General features: G+C 37.1%; 4 protein-coding genes across 7 annotated transcripts in view; 2 read left to right on the top strand and 2 right to left on the bottom strand.

Moving 5' to 3' along the window:
* Positions 1-295: 295 nt before the first annotated feature.
* Positions 296-5,611, bottom strand: adnpa (activity-dependent neuroprotector homeobox a). The gene is made up of 4 exons (XM_079596873.1): positions 5,155-5,611; positions 3,674-3,786; positions 3,444-3,533; positions 296-3,346 (listed from the first exon to the last, which is right to left on the bottom strand). Exons 2-4 carry the CDS (start codon positions 3,779-3,781, stop codon positions 647-649), a joined length of 2,898 nt encoding a protein of 965 aa, XP_079452999.1. The 5' UTR covers positions 3,782-3,786; positions 5,155-5,611; the 3' UTR covers positions 296-646.
* The window catches only part of zhx3a (zinc fingers and homeoboxes 3a), a 44,003-nt gene continuing 22,378 nt past the window's right edge, over positions 5,502-27,126 (top strand). For both annotated transcript variants that reach the window (XR_013795841.1, XM_079596872.1), the window contains exons 1-2: positions 5,502-5,627; positions 7,848-7,987. The gene's annotated coding sequence lies outside the window, so the exon portion shown is untranslated. The remainder of the gene's footprint in view (positions 5,628-7,847; positions 7,988-27,126) is intronic.
* On the bottom strand, positions 6,187-9,908 carry LOC306990272 (DEP domain-containing mTOR-interacting protein). 3 transcript variants are annotated; one of them, XM_079596876.1, is made up of 9 exons: positions 9,692-9,908; positions 9,301-9,479; positions 9,017-9,140; positions 8,072-8,250; positions 7,727-7,933; positions 7,023-7,160; positions 6,777-6,847; positions 6,595-6,699; positions 6,187-6,500 (listed from the first exon to the last, which is right to left on the bottom strand). In XM_079596876.1, the coding sequence occupies exons 1-9, from the start codon at positions 9,772-9,774 to the stop codon at positions 6,375-6,377; spliced, it is 1,212 nt and encodes a 403-aa protein (XP_079453002.1). In that variant the 5' UTR covers positions 9,775-9,908; the 3' UTR covers positions 6,187-6,374. The 3 variants fall into 3 exon arrangements, with proteins under 3 accessions (XP_079453002.1, XP_079453003.1, XP_079453004.1); XM_079596877.1 differs by having other exon boundaries at positions 9,301-9,400; positions 9,718-9,908; XM_079596878.1 differs by having other exon boundaries at positions 9,718-9,897.
* Positions 11,194-12,940, top strand: mafbb (v-maf avian musculoaponeurotic fibrosarcoma oncogene homolog Bb). Its single transcript, XM_079596879.1, has one exon. The coding sequence runs from the start codon at positions 11,518-11,520 to the stop codon at positions 12,466-12,468; it is 951 nt and encodes a 316-aa protein (XP_079453005.1). The 5' UTR covers positions 11,194-11,517; the 3' UTR covers positions 12,469-12,940.

Below are 27,126 nucleotides of genomic sequence, written 5' to 3'. Positions count from 1 at the left end.
TTATTTGTTGAGATAATACAAATGTGTAATAATCGGAAGAGTTACCTTTATTGAGTGATTCCAGTAAGAAACATTCTTCAAGAAACAAGCTTCACATTGCACTGAAATAGTGGTCTGACTATTACAATATTATTAAAATTAAGTAAACTAACTAAAATTTACATGACAAAATAGGATCTACTGAAAGGGTTCGAAATCAGATATTTGTCTCAAATGGGAATTTTTGCTTTTTGTTACTAATACAATTGAATTCAGCATATTTTACAACAAAAAAAAAACATGAAGCACTTGATTGTAAATTACACGGTCCTTTTATTTGATCAGGAAAAACAATAGACCTATCAATTGTTACAATTCCAACAAGTGTATGATTAAATACAGAGAACAGTATACAAAAAAAGAAAAAGAAAAACTCCAAAGACAACGGGTCGGTTGGAAAAAAAAGGATACAGTATAATAGTTTTCCGCTCTTTGACAGCAGAATTGTTTAAGAGTAAACAGTACTTTCAGTAAATGTGTGTAACTCCTCCGGCTTTACATGTTCACATCATAACGTTAAACTGTCACCCAAATGTGAGGTAAAAGCTCTGACCTACAAATCGGGGCCTGGAGAGTTAGAGAGAAAGGGGACCATCACCACAAGCCATCATCTACCAAGCAACCCCACCTTCTTCCCTTTCACTTCAAATCGCCCCGCTGGTCTGTAGTGGGTCTCTTCAGAAGACACGCTGCCTGACCAGGTAGCTTCGTCAGGACTCGAACCAGAAACAGAGCCATCTAGACTTTTTGGACCAACTCTGGGAGAACTTCTGCTCCCCCTGACAGCTCTTTCGCAACGGAAGCGCTCTCGCAGCAATGTCCCTTTTGTGTGGGACTGAACTACTGAAGGCCTTAACACCGCAGTTTGTTGATTTAGATTTTCAGTAAGCATCACTTCTGGCTCTGAATCACTGTCAGAGTCAATGGCAATAGGTTCTGAGGATGATCCGGGGCATGACTTGAAGGCACAGTTGCTTTGACTACTTTGTCCAGTGTTTAATGGCTGCTTTTCCCCCTTTAAGTCTGCAGAGAAACCAACAGGAGACTTCAGCCTAAATTTTGAGGTCCTTGAGAATCCGCTTTTTTCATCGTTGTTGACTTTAAACAGACAGCTGGCGTCAAAGCTCATGTCATGCTTAAGCTGGCTCACTGCCCGCATGTTAAAGCCTAGTAACACAACAGGTTTGCGGGTAACTAAGTCTCGGTCACATGAGCGCCGATGATTGGCAAAATGGCTCGAGACATCGGACTTCCACAACCAGAGGCTTGCAGCAAGTTTCTCGACCTCTCGTTGGGAAGGGTAGGGATGCCGATTGAAATACGCAGAAAGGAAAGCTTTCCGTGCTTCGTAGGACTCGTCACCATGGCCTTTCGGATCTAAGGCCAGCACGACCGGCTCTCCTGGATTCTCAACAAAGACTGTAGGGTAATACCTAGACTGGTCTACCATCTTTCTTCTCTTGGGGTCAGATGGATCCGGGGTAACTAACTCACGTTTGAGAGCCCCGGCTCCAGGTGAACGCAGTCCACACGTGATGGGTTTGGTGCCTTTGGGGGTCTGGCAAACACCTCGGCAGTGCACCAAATGGAGCGTGATGGTGGAAGCCGTCATGTTGCTAGTGTACACTCCCAGGCAGTGGATGCACTTGTAGGTTAGCTTTTTCTCTACAGGGTGCAGCGTTTGGAGTACCTGATGACGATCCCGTAAATGATGGGCTAGGGCGTCCGAGATGGGACCTTTGAGAATAGTGAAGCATAGTGGGCAGAGAGTTTTACCAACTTCTTTCTTTTGCGACACCGAAGACTGGGACATGTTTCGGACCACAGAATCACTTTGGGTATCTGGCTGCTTTGCAGCCATCTTTGCAGGCTTGGCCATGGTGCTGTTTTGTGGCTGTTGATTGGCAGCTGAAGAGGCTTCGGGGTTCTCCTTCATGTTGTAGGTGGTTACAATAAGCTGAACATTTTTGGGACTTCCTTGTTGAAGCGTAAGATCAAATGTGAGAGGAGAACCAGTTTGCGGAATCCCTGGCTCGTTAGGGTGAGCCAGGCGCTTGTGTGCTACAATTTTCTCAACTTCATGAAATGTGGAATGACATTGCGGGCATGATAGCCCATGCACTAGCATATGGTTCAACAAAGAGTCGCTGGGTAGGTAACGATTACAGTACAGACACTTGCTAGTAAAATTGTGGATCTTCATGATGTATTTAGCCATCGCCCTCACCTTCTCCGCCTGGTGTTCCTTTTCAAAGTGAGCACTATATGTGCCTTCAGGGAAAAGTTCATTGCAGATGGTGCAAATCTTCCACTTTTGTGTTTGTGAGGTGTTCAGAGCATTGGCTGCAGCTTTCTTGGCCTGCAGTGACGTCAATGTGGCAGTAGCAGAATGCACTGATGAAGAGAGAGGTAGGCTCTTCAGTGAGGGGGAGAAAGAAGCTGAATGTGCATTAAAGTGTGCAGCACCATGGACTCCAAAGCTACTAAGTTGTTTTCCTGTGTGTGACTGGGAGGCCGCACCAGACACAAAAGCTTTATCAGGTAGTGTAACGCGCACTGGTTGACCAGCCATGGAGTGGCCTGCAAGGCTTTGCTTGAAATGGTTGCCGACAGGTAACCCTACCATTTTCGGCATACTGAAGCGATTTATTTGAGGTGTCTGAGGACGCACACCAGGAGTGATCGCAACACCCCTTTGGATTAGGTTGGCCTGGGGCCTCGGCACTATGACATTGGTGTGCCCGATCATAGCGGTAACTTGATGGCCAATGCGCTCATGGAACTCAATGACGTGCTGCACCAGTGCTTCATAAGAACGAGGCGCAAAGTGGCAGCTCTTGCAGTGAATTCCATGACTGTTGCCAGGGGTCTCTACGCTGTTTTCTTGCTTCTCTGAGTTTTTCCCCAAGTAAGGTGTGGTCACATGCTGGAAGTGTTCCCTGTAGATATGCCTGCGCACCACATTGTACAGTCTATCTCGGTAGGTGCACTTCTTGCAGTAGTACACTGGGAGCTCCTTTCGATCGCCTAGCAAGGGCTTGTCTACCCGCATACCGTCCCTAACCGCTACTGGAGCGCCATGAGAGACAGCGGCACCCTGGCGTACCATATTGTGAGGCATATGGAAGAGCCTGACATGAGTTTCCAGAGTCCTCTTGTTCCCACTGTATGTGCAATATGAGCAGTTAAGAAGGATTCGGCTCTCGAAGTCTTCTCTGTGAACATTACGGAAGTGGTTTTTGTAGGCAGAGAAATACTTGGAGGCAAATGGGCAATCTGAGCAGCAAAACTGCTTTGTTCTGTAGTCCTGCAACATTTTAGAGACAAAGCAGAATTACAAAAATTTTATGTAATGTGAATTTTTTTTTTTGCTTAGAGGACTTCTGTTGCAGTGGCTGACATACCTGTGACTTTGTCCAGGATGAATCCCACATACAAATGTCAAGGTAAAATTGGTTCATGTGAGAATCACTGGGGGTATCATCTTTGTAGTCCTACAGGAAAATGGACAGGAAATACCATCAGTGAAGGTCTTAAGTGTATGCATTAACAGAGCAGGTGTGTGTGTGTGTGTGAGTGTGTAATTTGATGTTCATTATGACTGCGAAACATCTGCAAATTCAAAAATAATCACCTCCACATGCTCTTTGCAGTAGTCAAGGCCAATGTCACTGAGCAGTCTCTTTACTTTTTTCCTGGCCTTCCTCAACCGAGTGAGGTTATTCACTGGAAGCTGAAACATCTCTTCTATGTATAAAAAAGAGAGAAGAATTTTAGTTAAACTCTCAACAATTAAATATGCAGTCAGCAATCTTTATGTTGTGCAAACCCATATATACTAGCTATGCATTTAATGTTATGGATGCAGCACCATGCAAAAAGTTAGTAGCCTCATGAGAGTGTAGCCTACATGACAAACAATTTTAAAGGAATAGTCCACATAAAAATTGAAATTTGATCAACCACTCACTCTCATATCGCTCCAAAACCATTAAGGCTTTCGCTCATCTTCGAAACACAAATTAAGGTATTTTTAATTAAGCCTGAGAGATTACAGCCCCTCCATTGAAAGTCCATTATGGCAAACATAACAAAAAGTTCATAAAGAGATTGCAAAAGTAATCCATGAATCAAACAGGTTAAACCAAGTCTTCTGAAGAGACACCAAGAAGCAATGAGGTTTTTTCTGTCACAAGCACATTTTAGCTTCCACAAGAACCAGTAAGATTTGTGTTTAGCAAGTACAGTTAAGGTTCTTTTACCCCAGCCCATTTAATGTGTGTTTTTGAAGACTCAAAGTTTTTAGTTAATTGACTTTCAAAGGAGGAACAGAAATCTCTCAGGTTTCATGAAATTTGTATTTCAAACATGAAAAAAACTACAAAAGTTAAGGCTTTGAAATTACTGAGTAAATGATGACAGAATTTTCCTCTTTGGGTGAAGTAACGATTTAAGTAGGCTACTATTCATGTAAACAATTCAATCATGTTAAACTTTTGAATATAGAAAACACAACTTTGTGAATAGTTGCTAATGTTTTAAACAACTAAAGTATTAGTATTTGCTTATATACTGTTTTATGCATCTCCATGCATAAAAGTAGTAGTATCAAAGACAGTAGTATGAAAGATAATTTCACTAGGTGTTAATTTTCCATCAGTTATCGTGCCTATATATACAGTCAATGTTTGGTAGATTTAACAGAATGTAAACAAACCACTTTTAAATAAACCTAATTAATAAAATTGCATGCCGCAAATGCAACCCTGCAACTGAGCCAGTTGCTCCTGAATGCAACTCCACTAGACAATACAGGCCACAGCAGGCCTTTTTGATGGACTCAGCAAAATAATACCTCATTTATTTTGACAGACTACGTTTGCGTTGCCCTTAACCACATGTACAAACTTTGCAATGACAGTTAAGTGTATCTAATTTATAAATCATTTTGTATTCTTTTTTTACTTTTGCGATAACATGGCAATTCTTACTGCATGCACACATAAGCAGTTAGCACGTTAGCTTAGCAACGGGATGTTTGATGTGCACACTGAACTCCACACAAAAGCACTGATGGCAGAGAAAGAAAAACAAACGTTTATAATGGCATATTACCTGCGTTTCTTCACGGTCTCGCATCGAATTCCTTTCAAGAGTTTCGCTTTCGGACCAAATTAATGGTTGGGGTGAGAGGACAGAGGCAGGTTGTGGTTTATTCGGCCCGGGCAGATGCTGCAGTCTTTCGCGCCGCTGCTGCCGCCGGTGGATTTAGGCAACTCATCCTGAGAATCCGCACCATGTGTGCTCAACTGGATTTACACAGACTACAGGGCAGTTTCTATTGGTCCTATGAACTTGTTCTTTGATTCACGATTTGGATAGCCTGTTGTGCCAATTCAATACCAACACTGGGCAGAAAAAATACTTTTTTTTCTTCTCTTCGAGACTGTACCACACATACCAGCCCAGCCTGTTCAAAATGGCGGACGGTTGCAAGCGGAAATGACATAAATTTGTGTAAGGTTCGAAAGGGGCCACACTGATGTCTGGTCGGTGGTCATTCATCAACGCCACACAAGACTAACCAAGTAGGTTTTAAGTAGTTGATTCGCAAAAGAATTGCACAAAGTGTAGCTTTTGTTCTTGATATTTGCTTGGGTTTACATCAGTTAAGATTATGAAGTTAAGATGCACTACAACACCTTGGTAAACACTACCGTTTCTGCTAAAATACCATATTACAATAGGCTACTATATCTAAGTTTAGAATGGTTGTCCTTGTAAAAATGTTCTTGTATAAGTTCTTGTTTTTAATATTTATAACAGGGTAGGCTATAGAGTGCTGTTTTCCAAAATATCAGCACAATTGAAAATGTGATAGCCTATTGATTCCATACAACAGTTTAGCAAACAAGAAGTTAACATTATTATTATAGTTAATAAAATGGTGACTTTCATTTTAGATTTAGAACATCATTGTTTATTTTTTAATTAATCCGCATTTTGATCAAATTGTTTGACTGAATGATGGGGCCCACCAATTGTTTCTTTGAAACGGGGCTTCAAAGCCCTGAACTGAAACAAATGCCGCCTCTGTGTAAAACCAAAACTCCAAACAGACATAGAACTAGATCCATTTGATTTTTTGTAATGATTTCTTTATTTTAACTACCAAATAATATGTATTTCCCCCATTATATTATATAATAAGATTTATTGGATATATTGGAAGATTTACATGATATGAGGAAAAAATATTGCACATCCTTCACCTAGCACTACATGTAGTGACTCATTTCAAAATGTATAATTTTTTTTATTCCATCTATGCCGAATTAATCCAGTGGTTGCATCACTTCCAAAGTAACAAAACGGGGTCCAGTCATCACCAGCTTTGAGAGGGTACGATAGTCCAGGTGAAGCACACTGCGTCCATTCACTCGACACACAAACTGGCGTACCTTAGCAAAAAAAAAGAGAAAAAGATTGGAGACCAGCTGATGATGGATTCTAATTTTTTATTGTTTAAGCAATGTGTTTACGTGTTATGATCACCTTAACTCCTGCTGCCGCAGCAGGGCTTCCAGGATCCACCGCTTGAACATAACAAGGTGATTTTCCCCGTACTACAATGCCCCAGCCTAGGTCATCACCGAGGATCTTTAATTATAAAACTCACATAAACTGTAGTTCAAGGTTCTTTTCATGGCTAGCTGAGCATGATATGCAAGACTTACCGTAAGAACTCTTTTTGTATAAGGAGCACCTGGAGAGAACAGCTCCTCACAGGTTACATGTCTTTTCAGCACTGTCAATAACAATAATACACTTATGTTGTGGTCAGAATTTGGCAACAGATATAATAATGTCACTCGTTTTATTTTTGACAATCTTTTAATACCTTTTCTCTTAAAAAATATGTTGAAATATAACAATTGTGTCTGTAACAAATGTTCAAAAGCATGCACATGTTGTCTTATAACCTGATGTAGGATTGCATCGTACTGCAAGAGCAGCGGTAAGAGAAACAGTGAGTGGGTATCCACATGAACTATGCTGCTGGTTGGTCAAACTTCCACAGTGTCCATTTGTAGGCACATTTAAATCCTTGGCAGGTTCAACTGGAATTAGAAATCAGAATTATGAATTAGAAAAGTTTATTCATGTAATCTGTTTTCGAATGAAGTGTATTATGTTCATCAAGGCTGCATATTAAATCAAAAATACAGAGTAATGTACAGTATATATTATAGATTTTTTTTTTCCAGTAATTTGCTCATATTGTTATATTGGCCAAATGGTAGTCCAGTATTACATTTTGTTGTGTGTCTGGGGGTCCATGAATAGTTTGGGGTTATGAAAAGAGGCCTTTGGTGTAAAATAAAATAATGAGAAACCCTAGGTTAAGGAGCTAGCTTGCTGACACAAAGGTTGCAGGTTGCATATGGATGTGGACGGAAATGTTGAGTTACTGCGCTCATTATACTGTGATATCTCAGCTGTGCCCTTGAGCGAGGTACTTAACTTCATATTGCTATATTGCTCCAGAGGGGGCTGACCCAGCAATTATTGTGCTGAAAGTCACTCTGAATAAATTGAGCTATTTGCCTAAGTACCACATCTCAAACTCTATCTCTCCATATCAATGCATGTAAATTATTTGTAGCATTTTTTATCATTTTAATACCAGATAAAAAGTCACTGTTGCTCTCAGATGAAGACGTTTTGCGCAGTGTGAAGGGACTGTCAGCCTGGTCTTGGTTATGTTGTGTTATACATTCAACCTCTTCATTTTCTGTCTCATGCAGCAGTTCAGAGAGACGGCGACGCCGGCGAAAGTTAATGCAGAATTGATACAGCAACCCGCTGTCAAAAAAGTGGTGCTTCAGAGAGACTGCAGAGTGAAATGAAAAGTGGAGTAGCTTGAAATAGTTATCGCTATACCCAGGTATGTTGCAATAGATTGACTTCACACGCAGTGCATTTTGACATAATGGCAAAATAATACACACACTATCATAATATTTCTTACCATGCTGAATGATATCATGCTCCAGTAGGGCCTTGCAGAGATCTAGTCCTTGCCGCCGACTCTCTATTTCACCATTCTGTAGCAACCAATCAATTAACATGTAACCAGGGAAAGAACGTTCATAAGCCACTTCCTTTTCCTGTCTCAGCTGTAAGATGGAGTCTTTGCTTGTAATCAGACTGTTAAAAGAAACAGATCATTTTTGATACAGGCATTTTGAAAAAGAGACTAATAATGGAAACATTTATTAATGTAGGTTAATGTTAATTTATACATGTACTACTACACAACCATTCAAACGTTTGGGGTCGGTAAGATCTACGCCCACCAATGCTGCATTTATTTAATCAAAAATACCATAAAAGAGTAATATTCTGAGATATTATTAAAATAACTCTATCATTCTATTTTAATATCATTTGTATTTTATTCCTGTGATGGCAAAGCTGAATTTTCAGGAATCATTACATTAATATGCTGATTTGGGGTTAAAGAAACAATTGCGCTATATTTTTGGTAAGCAGTGATACATTTTTTCAGATTTCTTTGATGAATAGAAAGTTTTAAAAGGCATTTACTTGAAATATAAATATTTTATTACATTATTAATGTCTTTACTGTCCCTTTTGAGCAATTTAATCATCCTTGCTGAATAAAAGTATTATTTTCCTTCAACGAAACCCTTACTGACCCCAAACTTTTTTAACATTTAAATTTACTAAGTACACTAATGTATTAAGAAATGTTCTTTATAAAGTGTTACCAAAAAAATAAATAAAAAAGATAAACCAATTCAGAACAGACTGAAGGTCTTGAAAACTCTTGGACAACATAATGGACTGGGTGGAAAGTATATTATGTATAGTATTAATGAGGAATGACTGCAATTTAAAGCTAAATTAACATTTAAGATTTTTTTTTTTACTTCCTGTGAAAATGTCTTACTGTTCATACAGCGTCTGTCCACGCATGAAGATCTTAACTTCTATGTTGAAAGGAAATGTGCCATCATCTTTTCTGAATCTGTACAAGTATTTGGCATCTTTGAACACGGGCCACTTATCACACACTATTAAGATGAGAAAATTGTAAAGTATACATTGATACAACCTGTTCATTCAAACACAAAGAGTCAAATAAATAGGTCCCAATATGAGACAACACAGAAAGCAGAAATGACCTTGCTGTATCATATTCTTTGTTATTTGGTGTACAGTAAATAATGTTACCGTGATGAATGATATCATGGTCCATGAGGTACTGCATGAGCTGGACAGCAGTCTCTCGGTCAGGCACTTCTTTATGAGCAATCAGCCAATCAATTAACTCCTGAGCCACAAAACAATTCGGGTACGTTCGCAAATGGTGTCTGTGGTCCTTAATCAACTTGCTATCATGTAGTCGTAATCTTCAAAAGACAGATTATTAGAACCGTTATTATGTAAAAAATGAATAAATAAATACGATTATATTACCTAGGCTACTGTATAACAGAATAGTGTTTCAATATCCAACAAATAATACAATATATAATATATAAGTCTTGCAAGTGTGAGTAGGTGAGATTTATAACTGTGTAAATGTCCTCCTGGGACTAAGCTTTGTGAATATATAGCGTACCTTAGCTGTTCTCCGGCAATCATTACCTCAGCTTTTTGGTGTCTTGTCATCATTGTACTTTGAATGTTTCCCAGTTGCTCCATGAATGTTCTGTCAAGACTCTGCTTTTGTGCACTTGTTTTCTTCGCTTTATTAGTGCTTTTGTGTTTACTAAATATACAGTGAACCGAGGCACCAGTTTTTCAACGCTTTGAAATGTTGTGTATACAAATGTACACACACTCTCTCTCTCTCTTTCTCTCTCTCTCTCTCGCTCTCTCTACATTTGTCACAAGAACTTTAAATATTTTCCCAAGTTTAGGGTGATTTCACAGCCAACCTTCTCCAGATAATACATTTAAAATCAGATGCACTGACTGATGTTGTCTTAACTGTAAATGTAAATTACAAAAATCAGCCGTTTCACATAATGGCCACATGGTGTCAGTATAGAGTTATCAGAGAAACATACACCAATATACTGCATGCGTTTTCTGAGGATCTTCTAACCTGGACTAATCATTGGGTACAAATACCATCTTAACTTATATTGGCTCATCTCAAAATTGCAGTGTTTAAACTTTATTTTCAGTACAGGATTATAGTTGCACTGTCTTACATGGCTGAGGGGAGAGGAGTTATAATTTTTTTTGTTTTGGTTTTCACTGGCAGTGTGAATCTCACAAAACTGAAACACATCCAGGTATCTCACGCTTAAATCATGATAATATTTTTGCATTCTCATTACTGCAATGCATTTTTTTTTATGATACACTAAAAATACAACAGTAAAAACCTGTCAAATTAAACACAGCAATACACATAGTAATACAAATGTAATACATTTTTAAACAATTATGGGGATTTATTTAAGTAAAGCTTCAATGAATAGGGGAAATGGCATTCCCAGACTTTTTAGATGTTTAGATTTTATTTTTGTTATCTGTAATGTACATTGGAGTAGCCTATTTTTATTGCATTTTATGTTATTTAGTTCATGCTTATAGCCTTAATTTAGTGTCATGTGCTACCCTGATGGTCTTGTGTAGACTGTGCTCTCTCTTTGTTATTATTGGTCACAGTTGCTGGAGAGGGATCGTGTGGCCTTCCGTTGCACCAGCCAGTACGTTTTACAATGACAATCAGATTTTAGCTCAAATAGGCCTGTTAACATTAGGCCTATGTAGGCTAATTTAATAACAATTATAGGAACTATGAAATAGCCTATATGGCATACAGTCACCAAAACTGTACAACAATACAGTAATGCTTGTGACTGTCAGATCATTATACTGGAAAGTGTATTGTGGTAGTAGCTTGTTTATTGCACTGCCTTTGACGTGTATATACTTATTTAAATATAATTAAAAAAACAATAGGCCTAGGCTATTACAGTGAGAATCATATAGCTACTGAGAATCAACCCTGAAAAAATTGAAAATAAAATGTATGCTAACCTCATTAATAGGTTTCTTTTTCGTTGTGCAAAATACAACTTCTTGTTTTTTTTTTCTTTTGATTTGAGGTAAATGTAACTTAGACGTGTTTTGGTGAGAGTGACAGCTGTGATAGGAAAGAGGGCGTGGTCTCGCTGCGCGGCTGCTTTTAAAGCAGCGTGATTTACTTTCTTTTCAACATACATCCTGCGCTGGTCAACGAGAGACCATCTGAGACCTAAAGGCGAAAACCTGCTAACTTTCCGTTGGCTACATTGTTCAGGAGGGTGGTTGAAAGCGGTGTCTTCACATCCAGCTCGATTTCATAGCCCAAGTGGTGTTTTCAGAACCTTAATGCAACCTAAACCACAGTAATAAGTTGTTCACTTCATCGAAACATCAGCAGAAATCATGACGGCGGAGCATCATGGTCTTCTGGAGCTGGCAAAAAATCAGCTGAATATGGACTACGGTGACTTTGACATGAGGTTTGACGTGAAGAAGGAGACTGCAGCTTTGGGACCAGAGCGCTCTTTTATCCAGCAGTGCGGTCTACACGTGCCAGGCTCCGTGTCCAGCACACCCGTGAGCACCCCGTGCAGCTCCGTGCCTTCATCGCCGAGCTTCAGCCCGAGTGGACAGAGAAGCAGTGCTGACGATCTCTACTGGACCCTGAGCACGGGGACTTATCCACAGCACGCAGATCCGCACTGTCTTGAACTAACACCCGAGGATGTCCGGGAAGCCTTAAGTGCGAATCTCATGCATGCACACCCGCCTCAGCTCCACCAGGCAGAGATGGAGGGATACAGGAGCATGGGTCAGTTCCACGCGCCGAGCGTGCATCAGTATCATCAGCAGCAGCAGTACACCGAGCTCGGCCACAATCCCGGCTTTGCGCACAGCAAAAGCATGGATCAGTTAATGCAGCATATCGACTGCTCATCTCAAGGCGCGACGCACATGAAGTCCCACCATCAGACGCACCACAGGCGCAGCGAGCGCGCGGAGAGCCGCTTCTCCGACCAGCAGTTGGTGTCCATGTCTGTGCGCGAGCTCAACCGACACCTCCGCGGCATGAGCAAGGACGATATTATCCGCCTGAAGCAGAAACGCCGTACCTTGAAGAACCGCGGGTACGCTCAGTCGTGCCGGCACAAACGTGTTCAGCAGAAACACACACTGGAGCACGAGAAGACGAACCTCGCGACGCAAGTGGAGCAGCTGAAGCACGAGCTCAGTCGGCTGGTGCGCGAGAGGGACGCATATAAACTCAAATGCGAGAGGCTAGTTGTCGGAATGAACTGCCAGAGTAACGGACCCTCTTGTGAAAATCCATCATCGCCCGAGTTTTTGCGGTAGTTCAAAATGTATTCAGGATTTCTAAAGTTTCTGCTAAAAACATCTTAAACCAGAATAAGATTGTTTGCTGGTCTGATGCCCCTAAACCCCTCTAAAACCAGCTTCAAGACCAGCAAACCATCTTATGGTTGTTTGTTTTGTTTTTGTCAGCGGAGGAGAAAGTTTTAATTCTCTTATTCAGTATTTTATATTTTCACTCGACCTTATCTCTGACATGTCAAGCTGGTTTTGATAATGTATCTTTTATCTTTGAGTTTTCACAACAGCCACCATCAGCCATCTCAGCTATGCAAATGACATTTGACCCTTTTGGCAATAGATGCATTGCATTGGCATTTTTGTTTGTTTGAACATTTTTTCTATATCTTTCATTTGTTTCATTAATCAGTTGTACCATTTTCAAGAATTGTTCCTTGCAACTTTTGAAGAGTAAATGATTGTGATTTGCATTGTTACCTCCAGAATAAATTTTTGAAGCAAAAAAAAAAGTATTCGAGTTCCCTAATCTTTCTTACTTTTGTATGTGTAGGCCTATGCACTGGGATGTTTTATATGTAACCCATCAACCACACTGTTCATAAAAAGTCAACCCAGATTGACCTGAAACACACACACATGCATCAGCACACACACATAAAATATCATGTGAGCATTACAAAAAAAAGAAACGCAGGTATGTCTACTTGCAGCAACCTTTGACCTTGCTTAGCGGCTGTTTCCTGAGACAACTGTGTTTCTAATGACTCGAGAGACTCGGAGAAGAGCTGCACGGCACTGATTGTACAAAGGTGGAAATAAGTTTAGCCCTCTGCCCTCTCCTTAAGAGGAAAGCAAGGGCCATCCATCCGAACTGTCGCTTCATTTCTCTTGTACGTAAACTATAACTCCAATAACAGTTTACAAGAACAATGAGTAATCTAAACCCTAAATTACAAACAAGCTTTAGAATATTTGCACTTTTGGTAATAAATTAAAAGGATTTAAATATGCAAACCTAAACTATAGGCAAATATGGATTGCACACTTTGTCAATAAAAGTAAATGAAATAAGTAGCATCAGTGCTGATGCACTTTCACAACACTGACATAAATAGATCTTGTTATTTTTGGTTTACACAACTCTCCTTTTCTCGGGATCCAAACAACATGTGTGGCAAAACAGCCTTTAACCCTCGACCTTGTTGTCAACTGCTCCTTAACAGTTAGTGCAAGATTGACCTCTTTGTAATGACGTGCCACCTGTGCAATACAGGGTCACAGGTGCAAAAGCAGTTTTTCACGTAGCAACAGATTTATGGTCTCTTTCTCATCCCATTTAGGGCGAGTTTGTCGTTCATAAGCGAGAATGATTGAAAGCATTGTGGACTCTGATCAATAAAAACTGGAATAATGTGACTTTAAGACTTTAGCGAGTCATTCAAATCATTTTTTCGTTCTTAAGCTGTCTGCTGTGGATTTGTCACATAATCATCATTTCTCGGGTTGCATTTATATGACAATCACTTTTTTGAAATGTAGGTAAATCTATATATCATTGGTGCTTTGTTTTCATACGGTGCTCTTCTTGTAGTGAGAAATGACTCGATGTACAGTGTTTTATCACGGCATACGCAGTGCAGTTGTAAAAGTCACTAACAACCTCTCTCCCTGCGCATGAGATATTGTGGCTAATGTCTGAGCCCTCGGTCCCCTCCTTCCCCCACTCTGCCTTCGGTCCATTGAGTCAGCACTCTACCCAAGGTGTCTGCTTCTCTGTGGCACCAGAGGGTCACTGAAACACTGAGGCAGGAAGAGACCGAGAACAAGCTAAAGCGCAAAAAGAGTTGAAAACAGACTAACAGTGGCTTTTTTACTTGTAAACATTCTGGTTGTAAAACGGGTTGTGATTTGATCGGATGAGATGATCATTATTATTGTGTATACATTTGTTTGCTTGCTACAATGTTCGGGAACTGTAAACGACTTTAAAGTTTACCAGTTTAAAACTATATAATTTGGCAGAACATTTTTTTTTATTTTTTTTTATTGATTATTATTATTACATTTATAACTGTATTATTTATAATAATATAATTTATAGCTGTATTTATGTACGTTGTTTATTACACATTTACAATTGTATATATTAAATATAATATTATTTTCAATACAGTGATCATTTTAATATATATATATTTTAATCAATATCATTAAATATTATTCATTATTATACATTTTATCAATAATATATATATATATATATATATATATATAGGCTATAATGAATAATGATTGATTAATTATATTAAAATTAGAATTACATTTTGCCTTGTAGAACATCTTACATTCTAGCATTTGTTTTATTTTAGCATTTATATTATTCATTTTTATGTATAATTGTATATATTTATTTCATTTGTAATTTTAATATAATATACATTATAATGAATATAATATTACAATTATAAATGAAATACATATATATTATAAAGTATAATATAAATGCATATTATATTAAATGTATAAATGTAATAAATATATTTATACATTTTATGTAATATACATTTATAATTTGATTTACAACTGTATAATGTCGCCTATATTTATTTCAATTATTATTTTAAATTATGATGCATTGTATGTATTACATTAATTACATTATTACAACATGTATTATACATAATGTTTTATATAATTTACATTTCTAATTTTATATTAAAATTGGACATGTAATAATATTGATTTATCATATTAAAATGAGAACAAAGTTGCGCTATTTGTAAAACATTTTGAGTTCTAGTGTTTCTTTTTCTTTTTTCTTTTTGTACATTTGTCCACCTGCAGTTATAGCAAGTAACATCCTCTGGCCGAACACTGAGTCAAAAGTGCCTGATCTCTCAAGCAGAACTTGGCTGGTCAGAACTGGTCTGTTCCTGCTTTCAGGCTGTTTTTTAGTGTGGATAATACCAATGTCCTCTATCTCTCTCACCCCTCACGTGAACAGCAGCAGCCGTGTGGCAGTGAGGATGGATGGGGATATATGGAGCTTCCTCTTTCACTTCCTAAATAGGGGTCTGGTCAAGTGACTTTGTTCAAGAGTGAGGGGAGATGAAGTGAAGGAATGCAATGCGGTGGTGGGGTTAGTGGTTTCCGCTCAGGATGTCCACTTGTTTCTGCGTTAGGAGCAATGACAGCTAGTGGGGGTGTTGTGATTCATGATTTACCGTTTCACAAGCAATTTAAATCAATGAATCGTCTCAGTTTCGGTAAGTTCTAGGAACTGATTTTACTACAACAATATGCAGCAGTGTAGTGCTGAATATCAAAGTCAAACATGAAGATTAAAGGGATAGTTTTAATGAACATTTACTCACATGTATGTCGTTCCAAGACATGTAGCCTATGACTTTTTCGTTCGTCAGTGGAATAAATAAATAAAAGATATTTTGATATGTTTTTTGATGAAAGTCAATGGGGTCCAATGTTGTTTTAGACCTACATGTGAAACTCGAAAAATTAGAATATCGTGCAAAAGCTAATTTATTTCAGGTATTCAACTTGGTGAAACTAATATATCTTACAGACTCATTACATGCAAAGTGAGATATTTCAAGCCTTTGTTATCATTTTGATGATTATGGCTTATGCTTATGAAAACCCCAAATTCAAAATTAGAATATTGTGAAAAGGTTTTCATAGCTGTAAGCCATAAGCATCAAAATTATAACAAATAAAAGCTTGAAATATCTCACTTTGCATGTAATGATTCTGTATAATATATTAGTTTCACCTTTTAAGTTGAATTACTGAAATAAATGAACTTTTGCACGATATTCACATTTTTCGAGTTTCACATGCTTTAATGGTATGAGGACAAAAACCAGTAAGTCATAGATTTTTTGGAATGACATGAGGCTGAAATAATAATACTTTTTGGGTGAACTAGACGAGCATTTTGAGTATTTTACTGGATGCATTCTAATAGGGTTTGTAATAAGTGGAAGCTTCGATTTTTTGCATTCAAGTGTCTTGTACATTTCTACAGAAGAAAACCTCAGATAAGCAGATGCTGGCTGGTCTCTTGTGCGTCAGAACTGATGACAGCACTTTATGAGCACACAACATACACATGACCCACTAGGAGAATTCAGGCTTCCTCCCACACTGTCACTTCCTTCTCCCTCTCAAACCTCTGCCACTGATACACTTGTCTTTTAGCCTGACTAAAGTACAAGATTAAACCGGCCATAAAAGCTCACTGGGTCACGCTTTTGTTAAAGCCTCATGTGCACGCTTTTATTTTAAAGCCACAAACTTAAACACTGAACATTTCATGAGCACTGAGTTGACAAAAGGTTCAAGGCCGTAAGTCTGGAGCCGCAAAGACTGCATCCTGAATATTTCAGCACACAAAACAGTGAGATAGACGTGTCCGGCTGATGTCTTCTGAAGAAGATTTGTTTTTTAAATCTGGAGCCAAAAGATGTTAAAAGTAAACATAGAGCTTTTATAGATTTGCAGTGCTTCGCTGGCAGTTGTACATCCGCTAGACAGTTCAATTACCCAATCAGCTCAGAAATGTGTCACGATGGTCCATGGAATTGAAGACAGAAGTTTTTTCATAGAAAACAGACTTTCAACATGTCTTCATCTTAATGTCATGTATGGGACAAATGTAGCCGGATAACATGGAGTAATTCACAGTGTAATGGAATAAATGACAGTGGTTCCTCGTATAAAGCAAATAGGTAGATATATACAGATGTAGCAGTAATCTTCTTAATTGTATTGTCTAAAACTTACACATCCAAAGTGTACACAATACACAATAACGGTAACAGTATTGTGTACACAATACACAATAACGGTAACATTCGTTGGATCATGGATCAGTATGAACATGTCATTTTGAGTATAAAATGAACTCCAGATGCATAAAACAGCAAGTTACCTAACCTAACAACAAAAGCATTGATAGTGAAAACATGTAACCTTATTAATTATTCCTGCCCCAGTGCATGATGGGAACACCAGTATCAGAAAGTTGAGTAGGTTTTACTTAATTTACTAACGTTGATATTTACACTTTAATTTCTTTGCTAATTTCTTTACTTCACCACAGAATCATTTTCATCAGTACTTTTATAGTTTTAGTAAATATTTTGAATGGGATTTTATTTTAATATTTTCTGTTTTCATTTTAGTCTTTTTTATATATATTTTCACGTAGCTTTTTTTGTTTTTGAATTGTTTTAGTACTAAATGTAAATGAGAAACGTGGCCTTAACTGTAGTTTAGTTTAGTTTTTTGGTTAATGTTTATTATATTTCAAGTAATGGATTTTCATATGGCTTTCATATGATAATAACCCTGCAAATAATGAATCAGCTCTTTTTGTCTCCTTAATATCATGTTTGTCTGCTGATCTTGAAAGCAGCTCGTGTAGTGTGACAGGACCATGATGGGGAAAGAACATGGGGGACAGAGAAGACGAGCTTTCCCACAGGTGGCATATAGGGATCAGGCTTCAAAAGGTGTTATCAGGCCTCGCCATCTCATGTCAAAGTGGCTTGTCAGCACTTTCACCACCAAGGGCATTTGACGCTCTCACTCTGGCTTGTGCTTCAACAGAATGGGGAAGTAATGTGTTAATTTGAGGTAACATTTCACAGCTACAAATTGGAACCACATATCTGCGTTATTGTTTCTCGAAACGAGACTGCATGATGTATAGTTTTTTGTAATAGATACCGCAATACACAAAACCATATAATCAAACAAAGCTTAGTTTTTCATGGGTGTTTTTTCAACTACAGGCTCTTTTCTTTTCTGATATATTAAAACTCCCTTGGAAACGTTAGCATGCTTTAATTTTTGCTAAATTTTAAATACCTGCATAGATTGTATTGTTATTTATATCTATTTTATTTTAATTAAAACTATGATAAATAAAAAAAATATTACAATAAACCATTTCAATATTCATTGTTTAAAAATTATTTATAAATTTCAACACAAATTATGACTATCCCTCAAAAATTTGGGTCTTAATAAAGTTTTTTAAGAGAGCATTTGGTCAGTAATAAGCATGCATACAATCAAATATGAGATGTAAAAGATATAGCAGCAGGGTTATTATAATTAACTAAAACCAAAACCTTAAAAAATATTTTTCATTACTTGAAACAAAAAACAAAACAAACAAATATATACAAAAACCTAAACTTAATTAACAAAATAACTTGGAGAGTATGTTTAAAGAATTTATTTTCTAAAAATCGACTGAGCCAAAAGTGCCCGTAGAAACACCCTGAGGAACAGGCAAATGCTCCGTCCCCAGTCAGTGTTTCTCCTCCTCCTTGCTCTCTGACCTTGTTTTTTCATACCTGATGGAAAGGTGAAGAAACCCACCTTCCCACAGGAGCCAAGTGAGAGTGGATCTGGCATCTCGGCCCCCGGCCTTCACAGTGACAAGCTATTTTATCTGTTTATGCATCAGCGGCTCATCTCTCTTTAAACCAAAAGGCTGGTTGTACAATGCGATGAGACAGCTTTTGAAATCTATAGGCATGGAACTTCTTAAAGTTGGCATGCACAGAACTTCATGGTCAGCAGGGGAAACCTCAATCACAAGTGTGAAGACAGACGCCATGTTTAAAAAAAACCCAGACCCCTTTCATTGTAACTGCTGATGGTTTTACTATCAAATTCATGCAAATATCCATCTCACTGCACTGTAAATAAGCGTTTAGTTTTTTCTGTTTTGGAGAGAGAACGAAATATACAAGTATGGGAAAAGATCCACTCTGTCACCTCCACAGCAAACTGTGATACTGAGAACAGTAGCGTGCCACTCCCTGCTGTCAAGCCACCATAAAGAAGAAGTGTATAAATACCGCCGATAAACAAAGCACTGAGTCGGCAGAAAGTCTTTCTGTGGTGTGAGAAACTGCATGTTTGTCAGTCACAGGATTTGGATGTTCTGTGATGTCTGTTGTTGTATACATAATAACTCGTACTGATGATCTGACAGAAATCAAATGAGTAAAACACTTAAACTACACAGATAGAGGGTCTTATTTTATCTATGCTTCCATAATGAGTCATAAGTCATTACAAAAGTGCTTGACATTGGCCAACAGGGTGTTCCATGGAAGTCGTGTCCTAATGTATAATGCAGTACCAGGATTTTCAAGATTTGTTTTAGGCCTATTAAATTTAGGGAAATATCAACAGACTTTTAGGCATTCACTCAGATTTAATTTATTTTATCCATGTCATCACTCCATTTACAGTAAATATTATATATTAAATAAAATAAAATAATGAGATGCATTGGAAAAAATAAATTAAAATAAATACTACTATGCTAAAAAAAAAAAAAAAAAAAAATGTTGTTTTTAAATTACTTAATTAATCAATAATTTTTTTATTTATTTTATTTTATATATGTTATGTTATGTTATGAAAAATATTTAGGCCAAAATGTAAGATTTATGTTTTTGAACTACACAGTTTTAACATAAGCAAACTAATTTACTTGATGTGATGCATATTTGCAAGTCATACATAAATTAAACACAATTTCTGCACTCAAAAAAATCTTGGTATAGTTTATTAGAAACTATTTGCATATTTGTTTTGTTTTTTAAATAATGCATTTTTTTTCAAGTGCTTTAGAATCAGCATAAATCTGTTCATTGTGAAAACAATGAAATTTATTCATTGAAAAACTATGAACATGCGGCTGGCTTTGGAACAAGCAATTTTCACTTATTAAAATGTATGAGAGAAACAAATTAGATTTATTGATGATAAATATATAAACCTGGTTATTGTCTATTTAAAACATTCAGTTTACAGAAATCTTGCCAGTTTCATTATATGACTCACAAATATTCATCACACTAATTGTTATTGGTTTATGTTAAAACTGTGTAATCAAAATGGGTGAAAATTGTATATGTAATTCAAACACAAATCTGAAATGTAGCCAATTTTTTTCAGTTATATTACATTAACTATATTATATTATATCATAGTTTTATTAAGGTAATTTAATATTTATGCTTTAAATGTATTTGTTATTTAAGAAGAGCGTGATGTTTATATAGACAGCAGAATATGTAAGCTACATTTCTTTCTTTGTGTACTATGACTGTTAAGATGTCCTCTGCAGTCGACTCAATCAATGAAATCAAAGTTGTGCTGATCTAGCAGTACTAGATAAGTCTCCCATCCCCCTCCATCCCAACAACAGTGGTCCTGACATGCGTCTAAACACATTACTGCCAGTGAATGTAGCATGATAAACGCCAGCACGTGTAGAAGACGTCACCCTGATTTGTTTTGTTCTTTTGGCCAGCCGGTTTGCAGAGCAGGCCGTACCCTTGAGTTTAATTCAAGTTCATAGCACCTCACAGGAGAAATACAGATCTGCACCATCTGCATAATTCAGACAGCGTTCACACAAGTGCTTTTGACTAATTGTTTCATGATTGCATTAAGTTCTCAATCTTTCAAACATGCAATGTAACCCCCTGGGCTGTTAAAGGGACAGTAAATGTTTATAAATGCATAGTTGTCTGCTTTCATCCAAAAGCTTTTTGGCTGAGGAATCCAAAGTGTGATTTGAAACTGATTTTGAGCTTAAAGAATAAATATTGTACATTTTGCAAAAGGTCAGCCAGAATAAAAAAGCTATTTTGCTGCTGGCTGTTTAATAATGTGATCGCAGTTGCTGCTTCCTTGTTGTTATACAACAATATTACCATTTTACATAAGAAATTAATCTTAGTATATTTTTTTAATGTAAAACATTAGATAATCATGAAGGATCATTGACCTTGGCCACCCTAAATAAAAGACTTATAAGGCCCAAAGCAATTGGAATGCAGGACCATCAAAATAAAGTGTTACCCAAAAATGCTTAAAGGACTGGTATAATGCCCTTTTCACAAGATGTTAAATAAGTCTCTGATGTCCCCAGAGTGTGTAGGTGAAATTTTAGCTCAAAATACCCCACAGAAATTTTTATGTTAAAATTGTCACTTTTTGAGGATGAGCAAAAACGCAGTGTTTGTGTCTGTCCCTTTAAATGTAAATGAGCTGCTGCTCCCGGCACAGGGGGCGGAGCTTCAACAGTCTGTATCCTGAAAATTACAAAAACTTTTAGCCTTTTATGTTCAAACCGGAGTCAGACCAAGATGGAGAGACTCAAGAAGACGTGACAACATGTAGGCAACATTTCTGAAGTTGATGAATTTATGTAGCGTATATGTGTAGATATCTTCTAGTCATTGATTAGCATATTCTGTCATGATAATCTTTAATCGCGTTCCCGGGGGTGGGGTTTATGTCAATTTTAGGGTTGGTGATGTCACTAACCCGGTAGGAATGTTGTGTAGTCCCTATTAGCCATTTGTTGTAGTCCTTAAAAAACAATTTCTTTAAAGGAAAATATTTCCCTTTGCTTTGAACTTTGAGCGTTGTGACTTTGCAGATGTTGCAAACAGCAACATTACACAATAACTAACGTTTAAAAAGTGACATCATAATCAACCACCCCTTTAAAGATAATACTAAAAGATAATAAGAGAATATATCTTGAAGTTTACCCCATTGGCAAATAGTTTTTTAAACACAGGACAAGAACTTTTATGCTTAAAATTAAAGAAAAAATGTCAATAGACTTGTAATTAAAAACATATACTCTGAAAACGAGCTTTATTTTATGCAATATAAATCATCTAAATCAACTAGACCTTCCCTGTTTCCTATCTCAGTAATTTCATAATGCTTCATTTAATTTTTTTTATAACCTTCTTTGTTTCATTTTCAGTCTCTTTGCAGTTTATCACAGGTCATTATTCTTGACCTCATTCGGCCGACAGCTCAATTCGTCTGATCATTTAAAAGCCTTTAGCAGACACATGAGCAGCTAATAGATTACATCACAAAATCTATATGAAATCTATTTGCATGAATCAATAAGTGCATGGAGAGTCTGTGAAACAGGCACTGATCAATGACCAAGAGTACACATGTTATTTAACAGCTAGCCAAGCACCAGCAACTACTTTCCCACCCGTTCATTTTAGTAAGTTGAAATGTGATGAACATATAAGGATTTTCCTTATCTTAAAAGCGAATATTTATGTCAACTGTTTATTTGGTCACAGCTAGTGGATGTTTTAGAAAAGCGTTAACAGCTCAAGGATCAGCTGTAACTTCACACTCTTAAACTGATGAGACAGATGGAAAGAGAGCTGGTAGAGCAAGCACGCCTCCTCGACTGCGACTGGTTAAACCGTGAGAGTGAGAGGGTTTGCGGTGTATCCGAGTTGGGAGATGGGTTGAGATAAAGACTCTATGAGGCAGCAGGAAACGTTGGATGAGGGTGAGCGAGTGAAGCAGAAAGGGGCCTTATCTGTTTTCAACAGCGCTGTCCTCTCAGGCATCTCTTTAACCGCATGCAATCAAATGTTTTGATCTTAATATTTAAAAAAAAAAGATAAAAGATTCATGATTTACCTTAATCTTTATTGAAATTTAAACCGAAACTTGTGGTCATGAGCCATAGGGGCTAATAGTGTTTCAGTAATGCCGTTTTGTACTTCACTATTTAACTTTTTAATAATACTAATGCTTTTTTGCTGAATTTTATCAGGGATGCTCATATCAAAATATTTGGCTGATACAATAAGCCAGGAATTATATTCATGTTATGGCAGATAACCGATAAATGACTCCTATTAAAATTCTAAATTAATTAAAAATAAAACACTAAAAAGTATTTAGATGACAGCAGAGGTAAACTAAATGTAAAAATAGGAGAACATGAATATTAAATATCCACAACTAAATAAATATGATCTAATACTGAAAAAAGTTATATTGACCAATAAGCATTATATTGAACATTCTTTTTTTTGTATGAATGCATCAGATTTATTAGTAGTATATAAATATATAGTCTATATAAGTATATAGTCATCTAAATATAAGAATAGGGGAAATCAGCTGAGACCGATAAGTTGAAAAATTATACTTTTATGTTGCATTTTTTTCTTCATCTGTTTTGTATGAATCCATCCGATTTATTGTCGGTATATGAGTGTTAGATGAAAGAAAAAGAAATATCTTTAATATTGACTGATATGGTGCATTGTGCGTCCCATATATAATATAAAGAACTTTTCCTCCTGGACTGAATACTCTCTGCACTGTTTCTGCATTAAAAGGACAAAAGTGTAAAACAGATGAGCTGGCCACAACACAGATCTGCACCTGTCACCTTCCCCGAGCCACACGCACAGCCCACACAGCAAAGACCACAGGACACAAAGACTGCTTTCACCTGAGACACACTGTGCCTTCTATTAATAGCACGGTTCGGCAGTGGTGCTGACACACACATCTAGAAGTAGCAGTGGTTACCTTCACTGACAGCAGTTACTATAATGTGGCTTGTATTACTCATGTGCTGAGAGTGTGTGAATCAAGGTCATAAAGCTAAAGCACTGACGAATAGCTCTCGTGTTATTATTTATGTCCGCTCTTTTTGGCCAAAGGAACAGTCTGAAATGAACCGGCGAGCTCTAAAAGTACTAGGAGCAGATACGAAACGAAGGGCAAGAACATGTTACACCAGGGAACGAGCAGAAAAGTTTACACAGGCCGTCAACAACTCGAACATGCTGCGCTCCGCCGGATCCACAGGGATTGAAAACAACCGTGTGTCATCATCATTTGAAGGACGAAAATAGGAGCGGGGGCGCTGAAACCGAAATCTCTCCTGTAAACTACAAAAAGACGTGGCCGGGCCGTTTTGGCACGCGTCATCACATTGTTTTCCCCTGACTTGTATTTTCATGTCATTGTTTTGTATCCTCGGGCCAAACACCCTCCTCCAGATGGTGACTGTTCTAGTCTCCTCTTGATGGAAAGTCAGATGTTTACCAGAGCCAATGAGGGGGCAGAAGAGCTGACAAGGGCAGACGGGTAACAAAAGGTCTCCACCTGCGAGTCTAGTTTAATTGGGATGACACATACCTGTATTAGGGATGGATTTACACCCATGTTTTGCCAAATTAGCACCATATCCCCTTAGAACGGTAAGAGAATTGCCAATAGCATACAAACCTTTCAACACTTATTTTGGGTAAAGTTTTCCACCTAGCAAAAATCTTGCCATGAGTTTCTTGCATCCATTTCTGTGGGCATATATCTATCCATGCTCGGTAAAGGATTGTCGAGAAATTAAAGAGATTGTTCACGCAAAAATCCTTTATTCACCCGGTAACACTTTACAATAAGGTTTCATTAGTTAATGAACAATACTTATTAATGGCATACATTTACTAATACATTATCACGATCAAAAGATGGGTCTGTACTCTGTTAACATTAGTTAATGCACTGTGAACAAACATGAACAAGAATTTTTTTATTAACAAAGGTTAATGCTGTAAAAATACACTGCTCGTTGTCAGTTCATGTAAAGTTATTGTAAAGTGTTACTATTCACCCTCATGTTGTTCGAAGCCTGTCTTTATTTCTTAACGCAAAAATTTCTTTTGTCTCCACATTGAAAGTTTCGACTTTCACATTGAAAGTTTCTCCAATTTTATTTCGACTTTCATTATACGGACAAAAACAGTTCTTGAAAATATCTTCTTTTATAATCCACAGAAAAGTCATACCATTTTGGAACATGTAAATTAATTTTTGGTTGAACTATTCCTTTAAAAACAACCCTATCAGGCTATAGCCATTAAAATGGCATCTAAGTTCACATAAATGTTCACATAAATATAATACATAAAATTAGCAACTTAGCTGCCATTTTAATGCACAAATGATCATAATTCCATTTGTAATTTATAGATTCATCGCATTTTTAACAGTTATTGAATTATGGGCCTACACATGGTTGGGTTTAAAAACTTTGTAAGTGTTCTGAGTAAGCGTGAACTGTATAACAACTGCTTTTAAAAACACAAGCAGGTTTCATTACTCAAGAGGAGTGATTAAGGCTGCGATCATTGGACAGTCGTTGAGCGGTACCTGAGGGGGCGGCTGTGGCTCAAAACACTCATGAAAACAAGATCAATAATTAACCGCCAACAATCACTTGTTGTTCTGTTTAATCAAGCTATTAATAGTAAACCTCAGGGGTGGCTTTTGAAAGTATGATAATTCAAGGTATTAAACAGCATCTGAATGTTAATTTGTTTTGAGTATTAATTCGTTGCTTGAATTTCATGTTGAAAATATTTATGTTCTGTTTATTCATTTTTAAAATGCACTTTTGCATGCTAAAATGTCATTACAATTCCCATAAACAATCCATTATATACAAACACTGCAGATTTACAGAAAACAACACATATCTAAGAGGGTCATTCGTCAATATGTTGGCACTTAGGCTATGAGGCAGTATGCATAAATCTTCCAAATGATCCAGTAATCAATAAGAGACTCCTGTGTGGGAAAAACACAAATATAAAATACCGTTCGAAAGTTGAGGTCAGTAAGATTAAGATAAGAATAAGTAGAGTCTAGTGAAGAGTGCATTTTAAGAAAGAATACAGTGAAAACAGTAATATTATGAAATATTTTCAAATGTATATGTTCCTGTAATGGCAAAGTTGAATCTTCAGAGACCATTATTCCAATCCTCAGTACATGATCCTTAACATTTGGAAGGTTTTTTTTTTTTTTCAGGATTCTTTGGTGAATACTATTGAATAGACAGCAATTATTTGAAACAGACATAATTAGTAACATTATAAATATATTTAATGACTTTATCAGTTTAATTCAATAAAAGTATAGTAAAAAATAGAATAAATGTATCAATTTCTTTAGAACAGTGTGTGTGTGTGTGTGTGTGTGTGTGTGTGTGTGTGTGTGTGCCTTATTTGTAAAATAACCAAACCTTCTCTCCTCTGATTTGTTTATCAGTTAACCATCGTCTTGACCTGCATCCAAAGTGATTTTAGAGTATGACTTAGATTGTATGTATACATTTTCCCACAATGGTATCCAATACATCAAGGTCGTGAAGTATACTGGCAAGGTGCAAGATGATAGCGCCCTCTTCAGTTAGCAGAGGACTACTGCTGGTATTACATGAGGACAGACTTCCCAGAATTCCTCTTTCTGTGAACACAGTTGTTGATCTAAAATAAGGGTTACTGTTTTTTTATTTAGCCTATATATTTTCTGTTTATATCTGCCTAAATAACTCTTGCAATGGAGTCAGAATGAGAATCTTTTATGCGAGATCCACTACATTATTTTAACTACGGTGGGGTCCAGGTCTGGTCTAAAATTACCAGCATGATGATTTGAGTAAGAAAGTTGAATTTTAAAATGTACATACATTTTCTTGAGCGATTCAGTGGAAACAAGATCATCTGACCTTTTGTACAAATTAGTTCACATGATGTGTCACAATTTTGCTTATTTGAATAGTGACCTAAAATAGTGCAGAAATCACATTATTCGTTCATTTTACGTTAATTTAAAATCCTAAAAAAAAAAAAATTAATTGAGATGAATAGCCCACTTTACCTGAATTCACTCTCATGGTTAATACAATCAGATCAAGCAGATCAAGGGTTTTTCTGAGGAAGCATTAAGGCCTACACATATTTAGAAACCATAACCCAA

The sequence above is a fragment of the Phoxinus phoxinus genome (assembly GCF_949152265.1).
Source record: "Phoxinus phoxinus genome assembly, chromosome: 22".
In the NCBI taxonomy this organism is placed as follows: Eukaryota; Metazoa; Chordata; class Actinopteri; order Cypriniformes; family Leuciscidae; genus Phoxinus; species Phoxinus phoxinus.
The sequence above is the reverse complement of the archived record's forward strand: the minus strand, read 5'-3'. Positions and strand labels throughout refer to the sequence as shown.